The 17,248-nt window shown below is 41.1% G+C and overlaps 1 protein-coding gene and 1 pseudogene across 2 annotated transcripts in view; one reads left to right on the top strand and one right to left on the bottom strand.

Annotated features, from left to right (window-relative positions):
* Nucleotides 1-4,711: 4,711 nt before the first annotated feature.
* The window catches only part of mtDNA-helicase (mitochondrial DNA helicase), a 47,038-nt gene continuing 34,501 nt past the window's right edge, over nt 4,712-17,248 (bottom strand). Inside the window, exon 11 of one of the 2 annotated variants that reach the window (XM_076186464.1) lies at nt 4,712-4,957. In XM_076186464.1, the coding sequence (XP_076042579.1) occupies nt 4,736-4,957 (222 nt within the window). In that variant the 3' untranslated portion in view covers nt 4,712-4,735. The remainder of the gene's footprint in view (nt 4,958-17,248) is intronic. The other variant, XM_076186462.1, reaches the window with a different exon arrangement.
* Nucleotides 12,796-15,516, top strand: LOC143025901 (uncharacterized; annotated as a pseudogene).

Raw genomic sequence — 17,248 nt, 5'->3', positions numbered from 1 at the left:
TATCTCACCCGGTGCCCCCACCCTCTCAGACCACATACCCTTAATCCTTCGCATCTCCACCTCACCCATCCTTATCCCCAGTGAGCCTCGGTTACGTTACAGTCAGGCCGACTGGGAAGGCTTCAAAAACACTCTCACGACATACACCAACACAAATATGGACAACACTCCACAAGCGGCGATAGAGCAGGAATGGCGCTCACTTACAAAGTTTGTAAAAAACGCTGTAAAAAAGCACATTCCTAGAACAAAGCACCGAAAGATTGCCACGTTCACCGCTTCTATGCGCACTAACAGACTACGCATCGCACTACAGAACAGATCTACAGATCTATTACAAGCACCCCTAGAGGCTCGTGTAGCCATCCTAAGAGACATGCACTGGCTACAGAGTAGCCTGAGGAAGTCCCTCTACATCGATTCACATCGAGAGGAGGAGCAACTGATGGCCTCGCTCTCCGGCGCCTGTGAGAAGGACCCTTCCAAGTTCTGGAGGTCCCTCAAACGTGAGCTGGAGGAGTGCTCTGTGCCTCCACCCAAGGTCATCAACCATCTTAACCACTCTGCACACTCCCCCCAACACCAAGCTGACTTTCTGGCGTCAGCATGGAGTGAGGTCTTTAAGCCCCATCCTGTGCAAAGACCACATTGCTTTAGCACCTTGCACAGTGTTAACTCCTTCATGAACAGCTGTAGTGACCTCATTCCCGACGAGACTGTTGATCTCTCTCAGTTAGATGAGGATGATCCCCTTATCTGCCCCATCGTTTTGGAGGAGGTAAAGGGGGTTATCTCGGCATTAAAACTAAAATCCCCTGGCCCTTCAGGCATCGATGCACACATACTCAAACGTATGCCAGACAACATAATCTCACACATGACGACACTATATAACAGCTCACTAGCCTCTGGGTACTTCCCACAACTATTCAAGGCCTCCCATACCATCCTCATTCCTAAACCCCAGAAACCCGCCTCCGCCCCCCTTTCATATCGGCCCATCTCCCTTCTGGAGTACTTTGGAAAGGTGTTCGAGCACGTCTTAAGCCGCCGCCTGACCGTGTACCTAGAGACGGAGAATGTGCTGAGGGACTGCCAGTTTGGTTTTCGGCCGGGGCGCGGTGCACAAGACGTAATATCCATAATCACTCAATGGGTTCAAAGACCGCCAGACGGTCGCCCTGGTAAGGCCATTTTGGTTTGTAAGGATGTGGAGAAGGCATTCGATACTGTATGGCACGAAGGCCTTAAGTACAAATTGTACCACAACTTCGACTTTGCCCTGCCGTTCACAAGGTTGCTCTGCAACTACCTGGACGACAGGTCAATTAGAATAAAGTGGCGGGGCTGTCTGTCCCAACCTTTTGTGCCGAAGGCTGGAGTGCCGCAAGGGTCAGTCCTTGCCCCCACTCTGTACAATCTATATACGAATGACCTGCCAGAGCCGGCTTATCCTCGCAACCAGGCTCTAACTCTTTCGTATGCGGACGACACTAACCACAAAAGCAGACACAAAACGCTGCAGGGAGCGTTACACGTAATGCAAAACATCCTAGACGGGGCACACGCGTGGGAGCAACAGTGGCGCATTAAGACCAACGCGTCGAAATGCAATGCTGTACACTTCCGCTGCAAACGAACCAACAGAACAATCACAAACACTCCTCTTAAAATAAACAACACAAACATCCCAGCGAAGGACCATACCCGTGTGCTGGGTAGCACACTTGATAATGGCCTTACCTGGACCCCACACTTCCGCAAGTAGGGAGCGAAGGCTAGGGCTGTGCTGGGTAAGCTCAGACGCTTCAAAACTGCAACACTGAGAACCAAACGTCGATTGTACCTAGCCCTCGTCAGACCGATTCTGTGCCAGTCCCCGGGACTAAGCCAGCTGACATGTGCCACCAATAACTACGAGCACCAGAAGGTTCAGAATGCCGCTGTCCATTTCATCACGGGCTCGCGATGGAGCGACTTCAGAACCACTGAGTCTCTACACCAAATTTCCAACATCCGTCCACTCAACCAACACAAACACAAACTTCACTCAAGACACCTAGAAAAACTGCACGCCAAACACAAACATCTGATACAACATATTACACCTAGACCACACCGTACAGACTATCTGTCAGCTGCGCCCGTCCCACGTGCGGTGTACACGATAAAACGTGTATAACCGCACCAACAAGTAACACACCCCTTCACCAGCTTGACTGGTGATAACCGCAATAATGTAATAATAATAATAGTAATGGTAATAATAATAATAGTAATGGTAATAATAATATCGCTACTCAAACCCGACCTGGGGTAAAACAGGAATTCTCATGCCTTACCTGGGGCTAATCAGGAACGCCCTCTACACGCGGGAAGTGAAATCTACTCACTAACCGTAAATTACACACATACACCTCTCACGAACATAGCCGCATCCCACGCACAAACATATACACTTCCTTTTTCTTCGACTAAAATTCGCTTCCTTTCTCACTTTCTCTTATACTACATCTTCTCATTTCAGTTTACCTCCCACTAAAGATTTTTCCGTTTTTCCCCCTTTCTCTCCTACTACGTCTCCTACCATTTTCCAAACTTTCGTTGGTGATATAATATGCTCTTCCTCCCGGCATTGGCGCCACCGTCCAAGTTCCTAGCCCAGTTCTCCTAAAGCCACGACAACAAACTAGCCCCTAATCGCTCGCAATTCGCCCGGTGGCAATAGCCCTCTTTTATACACTACTATCTTTTCATTTTCTAACAGACATTCTTCCCCTCCCACAAAACCCGATCCCGCGCAAGCGAGGTGGTCTTTTCTTGGAATCCAGAATAGTAATAGCCACGGCAGCAGCAACAACATCTCGTCCAGTCTTGTAGCAGTCCCATCGAGCCTCGCCGTCATCAGCCGCCACCGCCTCTGACGTTAGGCTCACCGTCCAGCTACGACTGATCAGATCCACTAACCAGTGGCTATTACTTGTGGTTTTACCAAAGAGATTAGAATAAGAGACCAAAGTGAATTTCATTTTCCCTGGCTTGTTCGAACCAAACCACTACAGTACTTTTTCCAGTCTGTCAATATCTTTAATGAGATTCGGTGACCGTACAGAAACAGCATATTCCAAATGTGGACGAACTAACCATTTATATAGCCTGTTAAGGAGGGATGGACTTTTGAAATCAAAAGATCGCGCAATGTCCTAGAATCTTATTTGCTTTCTCAGAGGCTGAAATACACTGCTTGGATGATTTGAGGTCGTTGGTAATAATTACGCCGAGATCTTTTTCACTATCCACTTTTGTTAACGAATTTCCAAATAACTTATAATCGTACTTATTGTTGTTTTTACCTATATGCATTACCTTGCATTTACTCGTGTTAAATTTCATTAGCCACTTTTCAGACCATTGCTGTAATTTATCTAAATCTTCTTGAATATCTAATTGGTTTATGTGATCATTTGCCATTCCGCACAGTTTTATATCATCAGCAAATTTGGAAACAGTAGATTTTAGTCCATGGTCTATATCATTTATATAGACTATGAATAGAAGTGGCCCAAGAACGGAACCCTGAGGAACTCCACTTGTAACATTTTCTCATCTAGAAGTTTTTTCCATTTAAAACAACTCTTTGTTTTCGACCATTCAACCAATTACAAGTCCAACTTAATAGGCTACCATTTATACCGTGTAAAGCTAATTTAATAAGTAGTCTTTCGTGTGGGACGGTATCAAAAGCTTTTGCAAAGTATAGATATATTAAATCTATATTGTTTCTTTTGTTATAATTCGATATAACTGTGTTGTAGAATTCGAGTAAGTTAGTCACGCAAGAACGTTTCCGTCTGAAACCATGCTGGCTATTATTTATCAAACGGTTACTTTCTAAATGATGTTCGATAGCATCTCTGATGATATAGTTTCCATTATTTTTCCTACGATTGAAGTCAAACTTATAGGCCTATAGTCATTTGGTTTATTTTTTGTCACCTTTTGTTTCATAAATTTCATTTCGTTTTCACACAGTATGTGCAAAAAATATTGTTATTTGAAATTATATATGAGTATTTTTTTAATGCTTTTAATAATATATTTTCTTTCAATAATGAGTAAATAATAATAGCAACATTTGGAGGACTGGCCGAAACGTCCGACCCTGCAGAGTTCTGGCCGAAACGTCTGTAGCCGAAACATCCTCAATCCGATGCGCTCCCCTCCTGCATGCTCACTAATGATGTTGAACTTCTGGGCTGGGTTGTTCAAAACAAATATTTGCACCATCTTGGCGTTAAATCTATCTTGACAAACATCAAGGTTACACAGAGCGTTACCATGACATTTAACATCAAGATAAACTAACGCCAGAATTAGTTTTTGAACAACCCAACCCTAGACTCTTTGTTATATGTTATCAATGTTAGGCAACTTTTTGTGCAACAATAACATTTACCTTAGTCCACACATGAAAGTTTTACAATTTCAATTTAGATATTTTTTCATAAATTTCATTTCATTTTCACACAGTATGTGCAAAAAATAGTCATTTGAAATGATATATAACTATTTTTTTTATTCTTTTAATAATATATTTTCTCATAATGATAAATAAATAATGAGAGGAACATTTGGAGGACTGCTATTATTACTTATTTATTATTGAAAGAAAATATATTATTAAAAGAATAATATATCACCGGCGATTTCGGCCCAGAAAAACCCTGGGCCGAAATCACCCGAAGCCTTTAATGTCCCCCTCCACCTGCTGGTTGACATTCCTATTTTGTCTTCGAAAAGGATGGAGTGGTTCTGCCCAGGTTGAGCTGCAGCACAGCGGAGTGCCGAGTACAGAGTCCGTGCTGAAGCTGAAGACACGTATTCCGGTACTGGAAGCCTTCAGCATCTGCTTCAGAATGAAGCCCATCCAGAAGCGCCCCGTTATGCCTTTGGCTTCCTACGCGGTGAAAGAGAACGATAATGAAATAAGTAAGTTCATATGATAATAAAAGGTTAATAAAATAAACAATAGATAAGTGCATGGATAAATAAATCTAATGAATATCAATTGAACTAATGGGTCGGTTACCTTTATAAACGAGACAAAGTTCAAAGAAGGACCGTGGACGGACGTTTTGGACACGGACCTTTCGGTCACCAGAGACTAACTTAGGAACCATTTCTGGCTGAATGGACTAGTTTTTAATCACATTTTATATATGAATTAAGTTTAACTTCAACGTCTTATATATATATATATATATATATATATATATATATATATATATATATATATATATATATATATATGTATACATACATATATATATATATATATATATATATATATATATATATATATATATATATATATTTCATTTGTAGTCATACTTTATTTTGCTCATATTTTATATATGATTTAGATCTAATTTCAACATCCCTCAGTTATATTTTTTAGTTATATATGTTTTCATTATATCATATATGTGCTCATCACACCATTATTATAGCTGGGTTACACCTCAGGCCCAGTTCATACTAAAGGTTTCAACCGCAGCAGTTCAGTTACATCGTAAGCCAATGAAGACGTTCACACAACGGCTCAGCTTTTCCGTAGCTACGCGGTACCTCCGTGGTTTCGCATGGTTCAAACCACTTGTGTGAACAGAGCCTTAGATGTGCTCTATGAAACTCAAAATGTCCTTATCACTGTGATGAGTAAATGTGATACTTCAGCATGTGATCTTGTATTTCCGAAGAAAGACAAAAGAAATATGTATACCGTATTTAACGGCATATAGGACGCACAGGCACATAAGACGCACCCCCAATTTCAGCAGGTCAGATTCAGGAAAAGTTTTTATTGTATTTATGCATATATTGTTGAAAACAACCTAGCAGTACATTACACAAGCCAAAAAACATTGATGTGTAAAAAGAAGTTGGCAGTACAGACAAGCAATACATACATACATATACCAAGGCTTTTTCCCCCTTACAAGGGAGGTAGCCAAAAAGGAAAAAGCATAAAATCATTCCCACTCATTCCATCCCTGGATATACTCCACACCCCTCCACCCTCCCTCTTATCTTAGCACCTCCTGGATGACGGATCATCCTTGCACCTTGTCCACTGCCCTGGGTCAGAAGCAGTGTCGCAAGACAAGCAATAAGCAAGACAAAATATCTCAATATTATTGTAATTGCAAATTGCAAATTGTAATTGCAAATTGCAAAACATTGCAAATGAAGAAAAAAATGCAGTAAGTGGGGAAACATTTTAATCATCTTCATAACCAGAAAAGTCTTCATTATATTCAAAACCAGAAAAATCTTCATCATCTTCATCACTACTGGTGGAATCACTGACTTCAAATAGCACATCATCATCTGTGCCATCAAGGGCATTGCTAATGCCACATTTCTTAAAAGACTTCACAATGATTTCAGGTCAAACGTCATCCCAAGATTTCTTCAACCACTCACACACTTGGGCAATAGTGGGCCACATCATTCTTCCTGTGGGTGTGAGATGATGATGTGGCTCAGTCATCCACTTGTTCCAATGTTCGTCATGTTTTTCTTAAATGGCTTGTTCACTGACACATCCAAAGGCTGCAATTGGCTTGTCAGTCCACCAGGAATGACAGCTAACTGGGTTTTCAATTCTCTCACTTTTTTTAATGGCTGCAGTTCTGTGTTCTAAACTGACCCAAAACAGAAGAGAGTGTTTTCTTAATAGTCCATCAGGATGCCTTGACCATACATTTTGTAACCACAGTTCCATTCCATTTTTGTCCATCCAGCCTTTTTGATGGAATTTTATCTTTAAGCTAAGTTTTTCTTTTAAATAACAAGAAAGGTGGCATTTTTGTGCCATCAGCACAACAGGCCAGAACTGCTGTATTGTGGGTCTTTTCATGGCCAGTAGTTTTTATTGAGACCATTTTAGACCCTCTGACAGTCACTCAAATGTGAGTGGAACTTCATCCATGTTCCCCATGTGGCCCAGTTCAAAACAAGTGTTCTTTTGTGCATTTATAACAAATCTATGAAATTCTAATATTTTTTCTTCATAATCAGCAGGCAGTTCCTGTGCATTGGACATCCTTGTATGCATTGATAAACCCTGCCATTTCATAAAACTGTAACACTAACCTTCTGTTCCCGCAAAATTCTGTATCCCTCATTGTTCTGCTACTTTCCTGGCCTCATAAATTATCATTTTGGTAGAAACACTTCTCAAATTTCTCTTATCTAGCACCCATGTTTTCATGTCAACCTCAAGTTCTGGCCACTGTGGTAATAATAATAATAATACCAGCAATAAAATGATGATGCATGGAGTTGGGGTAGGTAGAAGTATGGATCATAAATTAGGTTAGTGAGCATCAGGGAGAAGATTAGCCTACAGAAGGTCTCTACCTCACAAATTAGATGCAGGGTGATTTTTTTTAGCCAAAATTTCGGGAAAGTGGTGCATCCTATATGCTATATGATAAAACAGAGTTGTAGTTCATATCCGAAATGCTCTATGTTCCATGTCTGAAATGTCCCACCTTTGCCCTATGCACTTGGACTATTGGGGCTGGTAACAGTGACTGTTGGGCTTTGGAGAGGAGTGTGAGATTCAAACCCACAACTATCAGAACATGAGACCAGCATGCTTCCTAAGTTGCCATCAGCAACAACGGCTCAAGTGCGAAATATCCATATCCAAATATCGTACAATTCACAGAACCAACACTTAATGATATCTATCGCATGTGTAGTACTTGTATTTATTCAGGAAAGGTGCTAAAATCATGATACTCTGTTTCTTTTTCTCTTTTATGCTTGGGCTATATCATCTTAGCTATTCCAGTTGATGTATCTGTGTGGAAAATCATTTCTTGAAATCCTTTAGACAGGCATTTTCTTACTTTATTCTCATGACCTTGTGATTATTGTTTACGCACCATGAGATCTTTGTCATTGTTATCTAATCTCTTTAATGACTTGAATATTGCTATCAAGTCACTTCTTTCTCTTTCAGTGATGGCAAATCCAATGCTTTTAATCTTTTTCCATACATTTAATCTGCAAAACTGGAAACTAATTTGGTTGCTGCTCTTTGAACTTTCAGTCTTGTTTATAATTCTTACTTTATGTGGAGACCACAGCACTACTGTATATTTCAGTTTAGGGCATTTCAAGCATTCTGTGTGTTTTTTTCAGGAGTGGAGGTGGAGGTAGAATGTAGATTGAGAGAAGGAAGTAAATACCTTGGGGGATTAAGGGGTGTAATGAGAAATAGACATTTGGGAATGGATGCTAAGAGGAGATTGTATGAAGGCATGATTGTGCTGACAGCACTGTATGGGGCAGAAACATGGAACATAAGAGAGGAAGAGAGTTGGAATGTATTTACCTAGTATCTTACGGGAAGGGGAGCTACACTTGTGGTGTCCCATCTCTGTATCTCGCCATATCTAATTTGCTTTTAAATTCTTGCATTGTTTTTGCACACATCTAGTACAGTGGTTCCCAAACTTTTTTTTTTTTTTCAGTTTTACAACTATACGTCCTAAGTTAACCTTAATCCTAATGCCAGGTACTGCAATGTTTTCTTTATTTATTTTATTTGTTTTTTTTTATTCTTAATTTTTTTGTCACCCCTCTATTACCCACGAAAATTTGTTACCTCCTCCCCAGGGGGTACTTTACCCACAGTTTGGGAACCACTGATCTAGTATGTTCCATACATCCACCACTCTGTGGGGAAAGCTGTTTTTTTTTCTTCAGGTCTCTTCTATAACTGTCCTTTTTGCGTTTCTTTCCCTGCTCTCTCGTGTTTCTCTTATTCCAATTTAGTAAGTCATCTCTATCAAGGACTTCTACACCTCTCATAATTCTGTAGATGGTCAAAAAAGTCACCTCTTTCTCTTCTTTGTTCCAGAGTTGGTAGTTCTAGTTTTGACATTTTTTATAGTGTTGGGGCCATCTTTGTAGTTGTTCTCTGGATTCTCTCAATTTTACTTATACTGTATTCTTTTTAGTACTGGGTGACCATAGTGACCTTGCATATTCCATTTTAGCCCTTATCAGCAGGACTAGTATTTTCTTTACCATTTCTTTATCCAAGTAAAAGCCACTTTTATTGATCCTAGCAAGATATAGGTCTTGCCGACAATTTTGTTTATATGTTTGTCAGGGGACATATTTTTTGTGATGATCACTCCCAGGTCTTTTTCAGATCCCATTTTCGTTACTTTTCACCAATTTTATATTGTCCTGATATCCTTTTTTAACTTTTTCCATATTACATTATGCTACACCAATTACTCCCTCTGTTCCTCTCCTAATCCTCTCAATTAAGATCCTCCCATAAGCCTTCCCTACTACACTCAACAGGCTAATCCCTCTGAAATTACTACATTCACACTTGTCCCCTTTTCCCTTGTAAAGAGGAACTATACAGGCACTACTCCAGTCCTCCGGTACTCTACCCTCTCTCCAGCAAACATTAAATAACCTCACCAACCAGTCCACCATCACTGCACCTCCCTTTTTCAGACATTCTGCATGACATCCATCCAGACCAGGTGCCTTACCTGCTTTCATCATCTTTACAGCTGCCTTCACCTCATCCTTCCTTATTTCTCCTCCATTCTCCTCACTCATCACTCTCATTTTCTTCGCATTTCCCACTGCAGCTATCTTTCCTTCCCTATCCTCCTTCACATTCAGCAACTCCCTAAAATATTCTGCCCATCTTCCCCTCACTGCCATCTCTGCCATCTCTGGTGAGGAACAGTGTGGATTTAGGACGGGTAGAGGTTGTGTAGATCAGATCTTTGTGGTAAGACAGATATGTGAGAAAGCTATAGGAAAGGGGAAGGATGTTTTTTGGGCTTTCATGGATCTGGAAAAGGCTTATGATAGGGTAGACAGAAAGGCACTGTGGGAGGTTATGCAGATTTATGGGATAGGAGGAAAGCTTTTGGGAGCTGTCAAGAGTTTTTATGAGAGTAGTAGAGCATGTGTTAGGATTAGAAATGGAGAGAGTGAGTGGTTTGAAGTAAAGGTGGGACTTCGTCAAGGATGCGTTATGTCGCCCTGGCTGTTCAACTTATACATGGATGGGGTGGTGCGAGAGGTGAATGCTAGGGTAGTGAGTCAGGGATTGGAGATGGTTAAAGAAAATGGAGAAAAGTGGGAGGTGAGACAGCTGTTGTTTGCGGACGACACTGCGCTTGTGGCAGGGTCAGAGGAGGGATTGAGGAAGCTGGTGGCAGAGTTTGGGAGAGTATGTGATAGAAGAAAGCTAAAGATAAATGTGGGTAAAAGTAAGGTGATGAGATGTACAAGGGGTGAAAGTGGCAGTAGACTGGAAGTGAACATTAAGGGAGAGCGACTGGAGGAAGTGGATAGTTTTAGATACTTGGGTGCAAGTGTAGCAGGAAAAGGTGGAGTGAAGGTGGAGGTAGAATGTAGATTGAGAGAAGCGAGTAAATGCCTTGGTGGTTTAAAGAGTGTAATGAGGAATAGACATTTGGGAATGGATGCGAAGAGGAGACTGTATGAAGGAGTGATTGTGCCAACAGCACTGTATGGGGCAGAAACGTGGAACATAAGAGAAGAAGAGAGAAGGAGTTTGAATGTGTTTGAGATGAGGTGTCTGAGAAGTATGGTGGGGGTTACTAGGCTGGATAGAGTGAGAAATGAGGAGGTGAGGAGGAGAACAGGGGTGAAAAAGGATTTGGGAGATAGGGTTGATGAAAGAATATTAGGATGGTTTGGACACATGGAAAGAATGAGTGAAGAAAGACTAGTAAAAGAGGTATGGAAGGCAGATGTGGAGGGAGTGAACATGAGGGGACGTCCTAGGATGAGGTGGATGGATGGGGTGAAGGGGGCTTTGGGGAAGAGGGGAATGTCTGTTGAGGAAGGAAGGGAGAGGACGGAAGACAGAGGTGAGTGGAGAATGGTTGTATATGGATGATGTTGTGACTGCATGAGGAGGAATGGGCGGGGAAGTGGGGGGTGGGGTAGTATGTGTGAGTAAATTTTGACGCAGCCCGAAGGGATTTCTCCCCGTCCTCGCCTTATATGCAAAGGGGGACGGAGAGGGGGGGTCGCCGATTAAATGAAGCGGCCTCGCTGTGGATGTACTGTGTCTTGCGACACTGCTTCTGACCCAGGGCGGTGGGCAGGGTGCAGGGATGACCCGTCATCCAGGAGGTGCTCAGATGAGAGGAAGGGTGGGAGGGGTGTGGAGTGTATTTAGGGATGAAATGGGTGGGAGTGTTTTTATGCCTTTCCCTTTTTGGCTACCTCCCTTGGAAGGGGGAAAAAGCCTTGGTATATGTATGTATGTATGTACATTATGCTACATTTCTTAAAAGTTGAAATCCACTTCCCACTTCTGACTCCACTCCCAGACTGTTCAGATATCTGTAATGAGTCAGTCTGTTTCAGTACTCTAATAATTTTGCATCATCTGCAAAGAAGTTCATGTAACATTCCACACCTTCATCCATGTCATTCACATAGCAAACATTATTGGAGTCAATACTGATCCTTGTGGAACTCCACTAATTGCCTCAGAAGTATGATACAGGTCACTAGGTTGGATAGAGTGAGAAATGAGGAGGTGAGGAGGAGAATGGGGGTGGAGAGTGAGTTAGGAGATAGGGTTGATGAATGAGTATTGGGATGGTTTGGACACATGGAAAGAATGAGTGAAAAAAGATTAGTAAAAGAGGTGTGGAAGGAGTGAATATGAGGGGGCAACCAAGGATGAGATGGATGGATAGGGTAACAGGGGCATTGGGAAAGAGGGTAATGTCTGTTGAAGAAGGACAGGAGAATACAGAAGATAGGGGTGAATGGAGAATGGTTGTCTATGGATGATGCTATGATGCATGAGAGGGAGTGGGTGTGGGATGGGGGGTGAGGGAGTATGTGTGAAAAATAAATTTACAAAGCCTGAAGGGATTTCTCCCCATCTTTATTTCTGCATGAGGGGACAGAGAGTGGGGTCGCCAATTTAATGAAGTGGCCTTACTGTGGATGTGTTGTGTTTTGTGACACTGCTTCTGACCCAGGGCAGTGGGCGAGATGTAGGGATGACCCATCATCCAGGAGGAGCCAAGGTTGGAGTGAGGGAGGGAGGTGGATGGGAGTTGAGTATGTAGGGATGGAATGGGTGGGAATGGATTTTATGCCTTTGTTTTTTGGCTACCTCCCTTGTAAGGGGGAAAAAGCCTTTGATATATGTATGTACTTTCATTACATCATTCATGTAATGAAAAAATACTTTCATGTACAGCATCATCAGTCAAAGATCTTTTCTTCTATTGTGAGTCATTCCCCATTGAATAATTAATTGTTCTCTTTGAGCTTGTTACTAATCTCAAATACTTTGCATACTTATCATTAATATGTATCTTTCACCTTTGACTTCATGCACACATATTGTCTAGATCCTTTTGCAACACCTTGAAATCTTTGTCTTTTATTCTCTATTTTTCTCTTCAGTTACAGGATCATTTCACATATTCAAAACATCTACAGATTTTAATTGTTGACTCCCATATCATGAACATATTATCTTATAATGATTTAAAAGATGATAGAAACCTGCACACCACTAGGAATTATGTTAATAATTTTTTTATTCTTAATGTAAACACATTTACAAGTTTGATAGAGAATCGGGGTGGCCTGAGGTTGTGACCCTTGAAATAAAATCAAGAGTCATCTAAAATTATTCATTAATATTAGTAAATTCAAAGGGTTATGCAGAAAGGAGTAGGATTAAGGTTAGTTTCACTAAGATTAAATCATCCTTTCTCCTATGACTTACAGGAATCGCCTTTCAAAACGACACTCTTGTGTTTCACTGCTGTGGAGGATATGATGAAGTGCTGCATAACCACACAATAAGACTTCTTAGGTGGAAATCGATTTGCATCTCTGTAAACATTTCCAGTTCTACAGTTAATATACTAAGTGATTCCAAGATTGACAATTATGAGATCCACCCCCAGCAATCTGTGCGAACTGGTGGTGTCTTCATGATAGGGCAAGAGCAGAGTGAAAGAGGAGGTGGACTTGACCGATCCAGAAGTTTCCGTGGCATTGTGTCAGACTACATATTTCTGAACTTTGCTCTCTCTAAAGAGGAGCTTTTTCAATACGACAACTGCTCATTTGTCCCAGACTACCAGACTTCCCTGGCAAATTTCACAAACATCGATCAGGACTTTGAGATTGGAAGTGATGTTGAGATATATGATAAGCCTGGACCCATCTGTAGCCATGAAGAATTATATCTTACCCTCTTCCCTGATCAAAGGACCTTTGCAGAGTCTGCCACATGGTGCTCCTCACTACAAGGAGAGCTTCCTGGTAAACTAAAAAATCAAACAATATCAGACTTGTCAGAAATAGCAGAGAACTACACTGAAGCATGTACAGAAACCAATGATAAAGGACCAATTTGGCTAGGTCTTCTGTATAATGAAGAAAGTGAAAACTGGCAACATTACAAGACAAATAATGTAGTTAAACTTGAAAGTTTCAAGTCAAAGGACCTTGAAGGCACTTGCATGACTATGAACACTTTAGAAAACACTGAAAGGTTTCAGGAAAGTGTGTGTTCCCTTGAACTCTGTCACGTTTGTCAATTTGACGAGCTCCGACATTTCCAACTCCGAGGGCTGTGTGGTAATTCACATTTTGACAGGACTTATCACCTCTATGGAACTGAAAATGGGAAACCTGTATTTCTTGGTGAAAAGCAAAGCAAAATATATTGGGCCACTGGGGAATCTGTGAGTGAAAATGACTCAGGTATCTGGAAACTGGTGGACTTTCACTCTCCTGAAATACATGCATTACTGAAGGGCCGTGCTGTCTACCCTCTATATAGTCATACATGGGAAGTGTTCGGTGATAATTGTGGAGATGTGGAAGTTCAGCTTTTATTGACTTTGTGCAAAGAGGATGAATTCACTTGTGCTGACTATTCCTGTATCAAGAGAGATGCTCTTTGTGATCAGTTTAAGGACTGTCCTGCAATGGATGACGAAAGGCACTGTGAGACTGCCATTATTCCAGATGGGTATCAGAAGGAGATGGCTCCACCAAAAAGCAAAGGTTCAGATGCAACAAGAGTGTATGTGGATCTAGAAATTGTTACAATCACAAATATAGATCTGGATAACTCTGAGATCATATTTGATGCTCAGTTAACAAGGAAGTGGAAAGATGACCGTCTGTCTTTCCGTAATGTTCATGAAGGTGATCTGATCGATTATATTAGCAGTGCAAGTGAAACTGCAATGTGGTATCCAGACTGTAAATTCAGTGGTATGGACAACAGCTTAAGTGAACTGAATACCCTTAGTGTAGCCATGTGGGTTGAGAGTGAGTCGCTGCCACTTTCTGACAATGATGAGAGAGCTGAAGAAGGTAAGTTGCCCATTCATCATTTCCATATCCAGTCTTCACTTACTATAAATTAACCATTTTTGCAAGGCCATGAGTAAAGATTTGGAGCATAGTCAGCTCTTTTGATTTTTCATATTTCATTTGTAGCAGAAAGACTTGTTATTCCATTACCACCTCATATAAAACATCTGTGTATATTTTAGGCCAATGATTGAAGAATGTTTAATTGATTGCTTTTAAAGTTACCTAAACAGAGAAAATAATTATTTTTTCTAACTAGTTACAAAACAGACTTAAAGATATGTTGTTAAAATTGAAATATAAGTACTTAAAGATATGTTGTTAAAATTGAAATATAAGTTAACTTTATCTTTCCAGACCTCATTTTTCCAGGGAACTCAACCTACATAATCCTCGAAAAGTATTTCACAATCAAGCATGTATGCCTTTACAATCTGAGGCATTTCCCATTTGACACTCAGAAATGTGACATCGTGCTGCGCATGCGTCTTGAACCAGTCCAAGTAGCAGTCCTCTACCTGAACTCCTCTATATTCTCCGGAGACCCTTTTCTTTCAGAGTATGTTTTTTTACATACTGAAATAGAGGATGGAAAGGAGGTTAAGGGCAAAAGCGCTTTCCGTCTGACCTTGATATTACAAAACCAGTACCGCTACTACATTACAGCCTCCTACATCCCTACACTCATCTTGGTCCTCATCTGCTGCATGACTCTACTTCGATATAAGCAACTTCAGTGACCGCATCATGGTATCACTCACTTCGTTACTTGTCTTGGCATCCCTGTTCACTCAGGTGAGCAGCAACTTGCCTACTACTACGTACCTGAAGCTCATTGACGTCTGGTTCCTGATGTGCATCGTTGCAAGCTTCCTTGTGGTCTCAGTCCATGTCATCACCAACAAGGGCAACATCTCCCAATCCTCAGTGGAGATCACTCGGAACAATCCACACTGCATATTTATCAACAATATATGCAGAAGTGCCATCATATTTTCCATTGCCATGTTCACAGTTGGTTACATTATATATGTCATTTTCATACTGCAAGTGTAATTCCTACATATCCAGGTGTTGTTAGACCCTGTATTATACATGCTAATAATGGGGGGAGGCTTCTCCTGTTCTTTTGTACACCAACTGTAACATTCTCTTTCTCTTTAGCTCCCCCCCCCCCGCTTCTTCTTTCCTGAATGTATCCTTGATGAAATTTTCTTCAGTTGTATTGAGAGAAGCGAGTAAATGCCTTGGTGGATTAAAAAGTGTAAAAAGGAATAGACATTTGGGAATGGATACTAAGAGGAGATTGTATGAAGGAGTGATTGTGCCAGCAGCACTGTAAGGGGCAGAAACATGGAACATAAGAGAGGAAGAGAGAAGGAGTTTGAATGTGTTTGAGATGAGGTGTCTGAGAAGTATGATGTGGGTTACTAGGCTGGATAGAGTGAGAAATGAGGAGGTGAGGAGGAGAACAGGGGTGGTAAGGGAGTTGGGAGATAGAGTGGATGAAAGAGTATTGGGATGGTTTGGACACATGAAAACAATGAGAGAAGAAAGACTAGTAAAAGAGGTATGGAAGGTAGATGTGGAGGGAGTGAATATGAGGGGGCGACCTAGGATGAAATGGATGAATGAGGTGAAAGGGGCTTTGGGGAAGAGGGGAATGTCTGTTGAGGAAGGACAGGAGAGGACAAAAGACAGGCGTGAATGGAGAATGGTTGTATATGGATGATGTTGTGATGCATGAGGTGGAATGGGTGGGGGGATGGGGGGTGAGGTAGTATGTATGAGAAAATTTTGATGCAACCTGAAGAGATTTCTCCCCGTCTTCTCCTTTTCTGCATCAGGGGACAGAGAGGGAGGGTCACCAATTTAATGAAGTTGCCTTGCTATGGACGTGCTGTGTCTTGTGACACTACTCCTGACCCTGGGCAGTGGACAAGATGCAGGGATGACCCATCATCCAGGAGGTGCCAAGATAGGAGGGAGGGTAGAGGGTGGAGGGGAGTGGAGTGTATCAGGGATGGAATGGGTTTTTATGCCTTTGTTTTTTGGCTACCTCCCTTGTAATGGGGAAAAAGCCTTTGGTATATGTATGTATGTATGTATGTATTACAAACTTAAGAATTTTGAAGCTTAAACAATGACAGAAATCATTTTTGGATTATGATAGGACTTGTACATGTTTTGGCTATTGCCAAAATATTTTAATCAGATACCACTCAACACAGGATCTGATCATGCCTCAGGGCCAGTCCAATTTTGCTGGAAACTACTAGGATGGTGTTAACAATAACAATGACAAGAGAAAAAAAAGAAAATTACCAAACAATGACTCTTTTAAAGACATTTTTCTTGCTTTCTTTGTGGGAAGAATGGGAAGAATAAAGACTTGCACCAAGTCTTTAGTCTTCAATAATATTTTTATGTATAGTTTGAAAACTGCAGAAATGTATGGCTTATGTTTATGCATGAACAGTATAAAACAGTATATGGAATTACTTACCTCATCTAACCTGAAAAACTATGAACTTGGTGCTTCTTGATCCTTGAAAAGCTGAAGCATGCTTTAGTACACTTCTCAGTATTATTGTTAAAGTTCTTTTCCTTCAGTTATAGTCTTTGAGGTTAAATTAAACTGGTGCCAAATTTTCTTGATTTTCTTCTTCAAATTACTACACTTGCTTTTCTGAGTATCACTCAAGGAATTCCCAGAGAAAATACAAGCCAGGTGAGTTTTGCAGTAATGTAGTGATTTCTTTAGTTCAATGATCTTTAACTTTATGTT

This window comes from Oratosquilla oratoria, chromosome 6, assembly GCF_046742065.1.
Source record: "Oratosquilla oratoria isolate Oo_2021 chromosome 6, ASM4674206v1, whole genome shotgun sequence".
NCBI classification, from domain to species: Eukaryota; Metazoa; Arthropoda; class Malacostraca; order Stomatopoda; family Squillidae; genus Oratosquilla; species Oratosquilla oratoria.
This window is presented reverse-complemented; position numbering and strand designations above follow the sequence as displayed.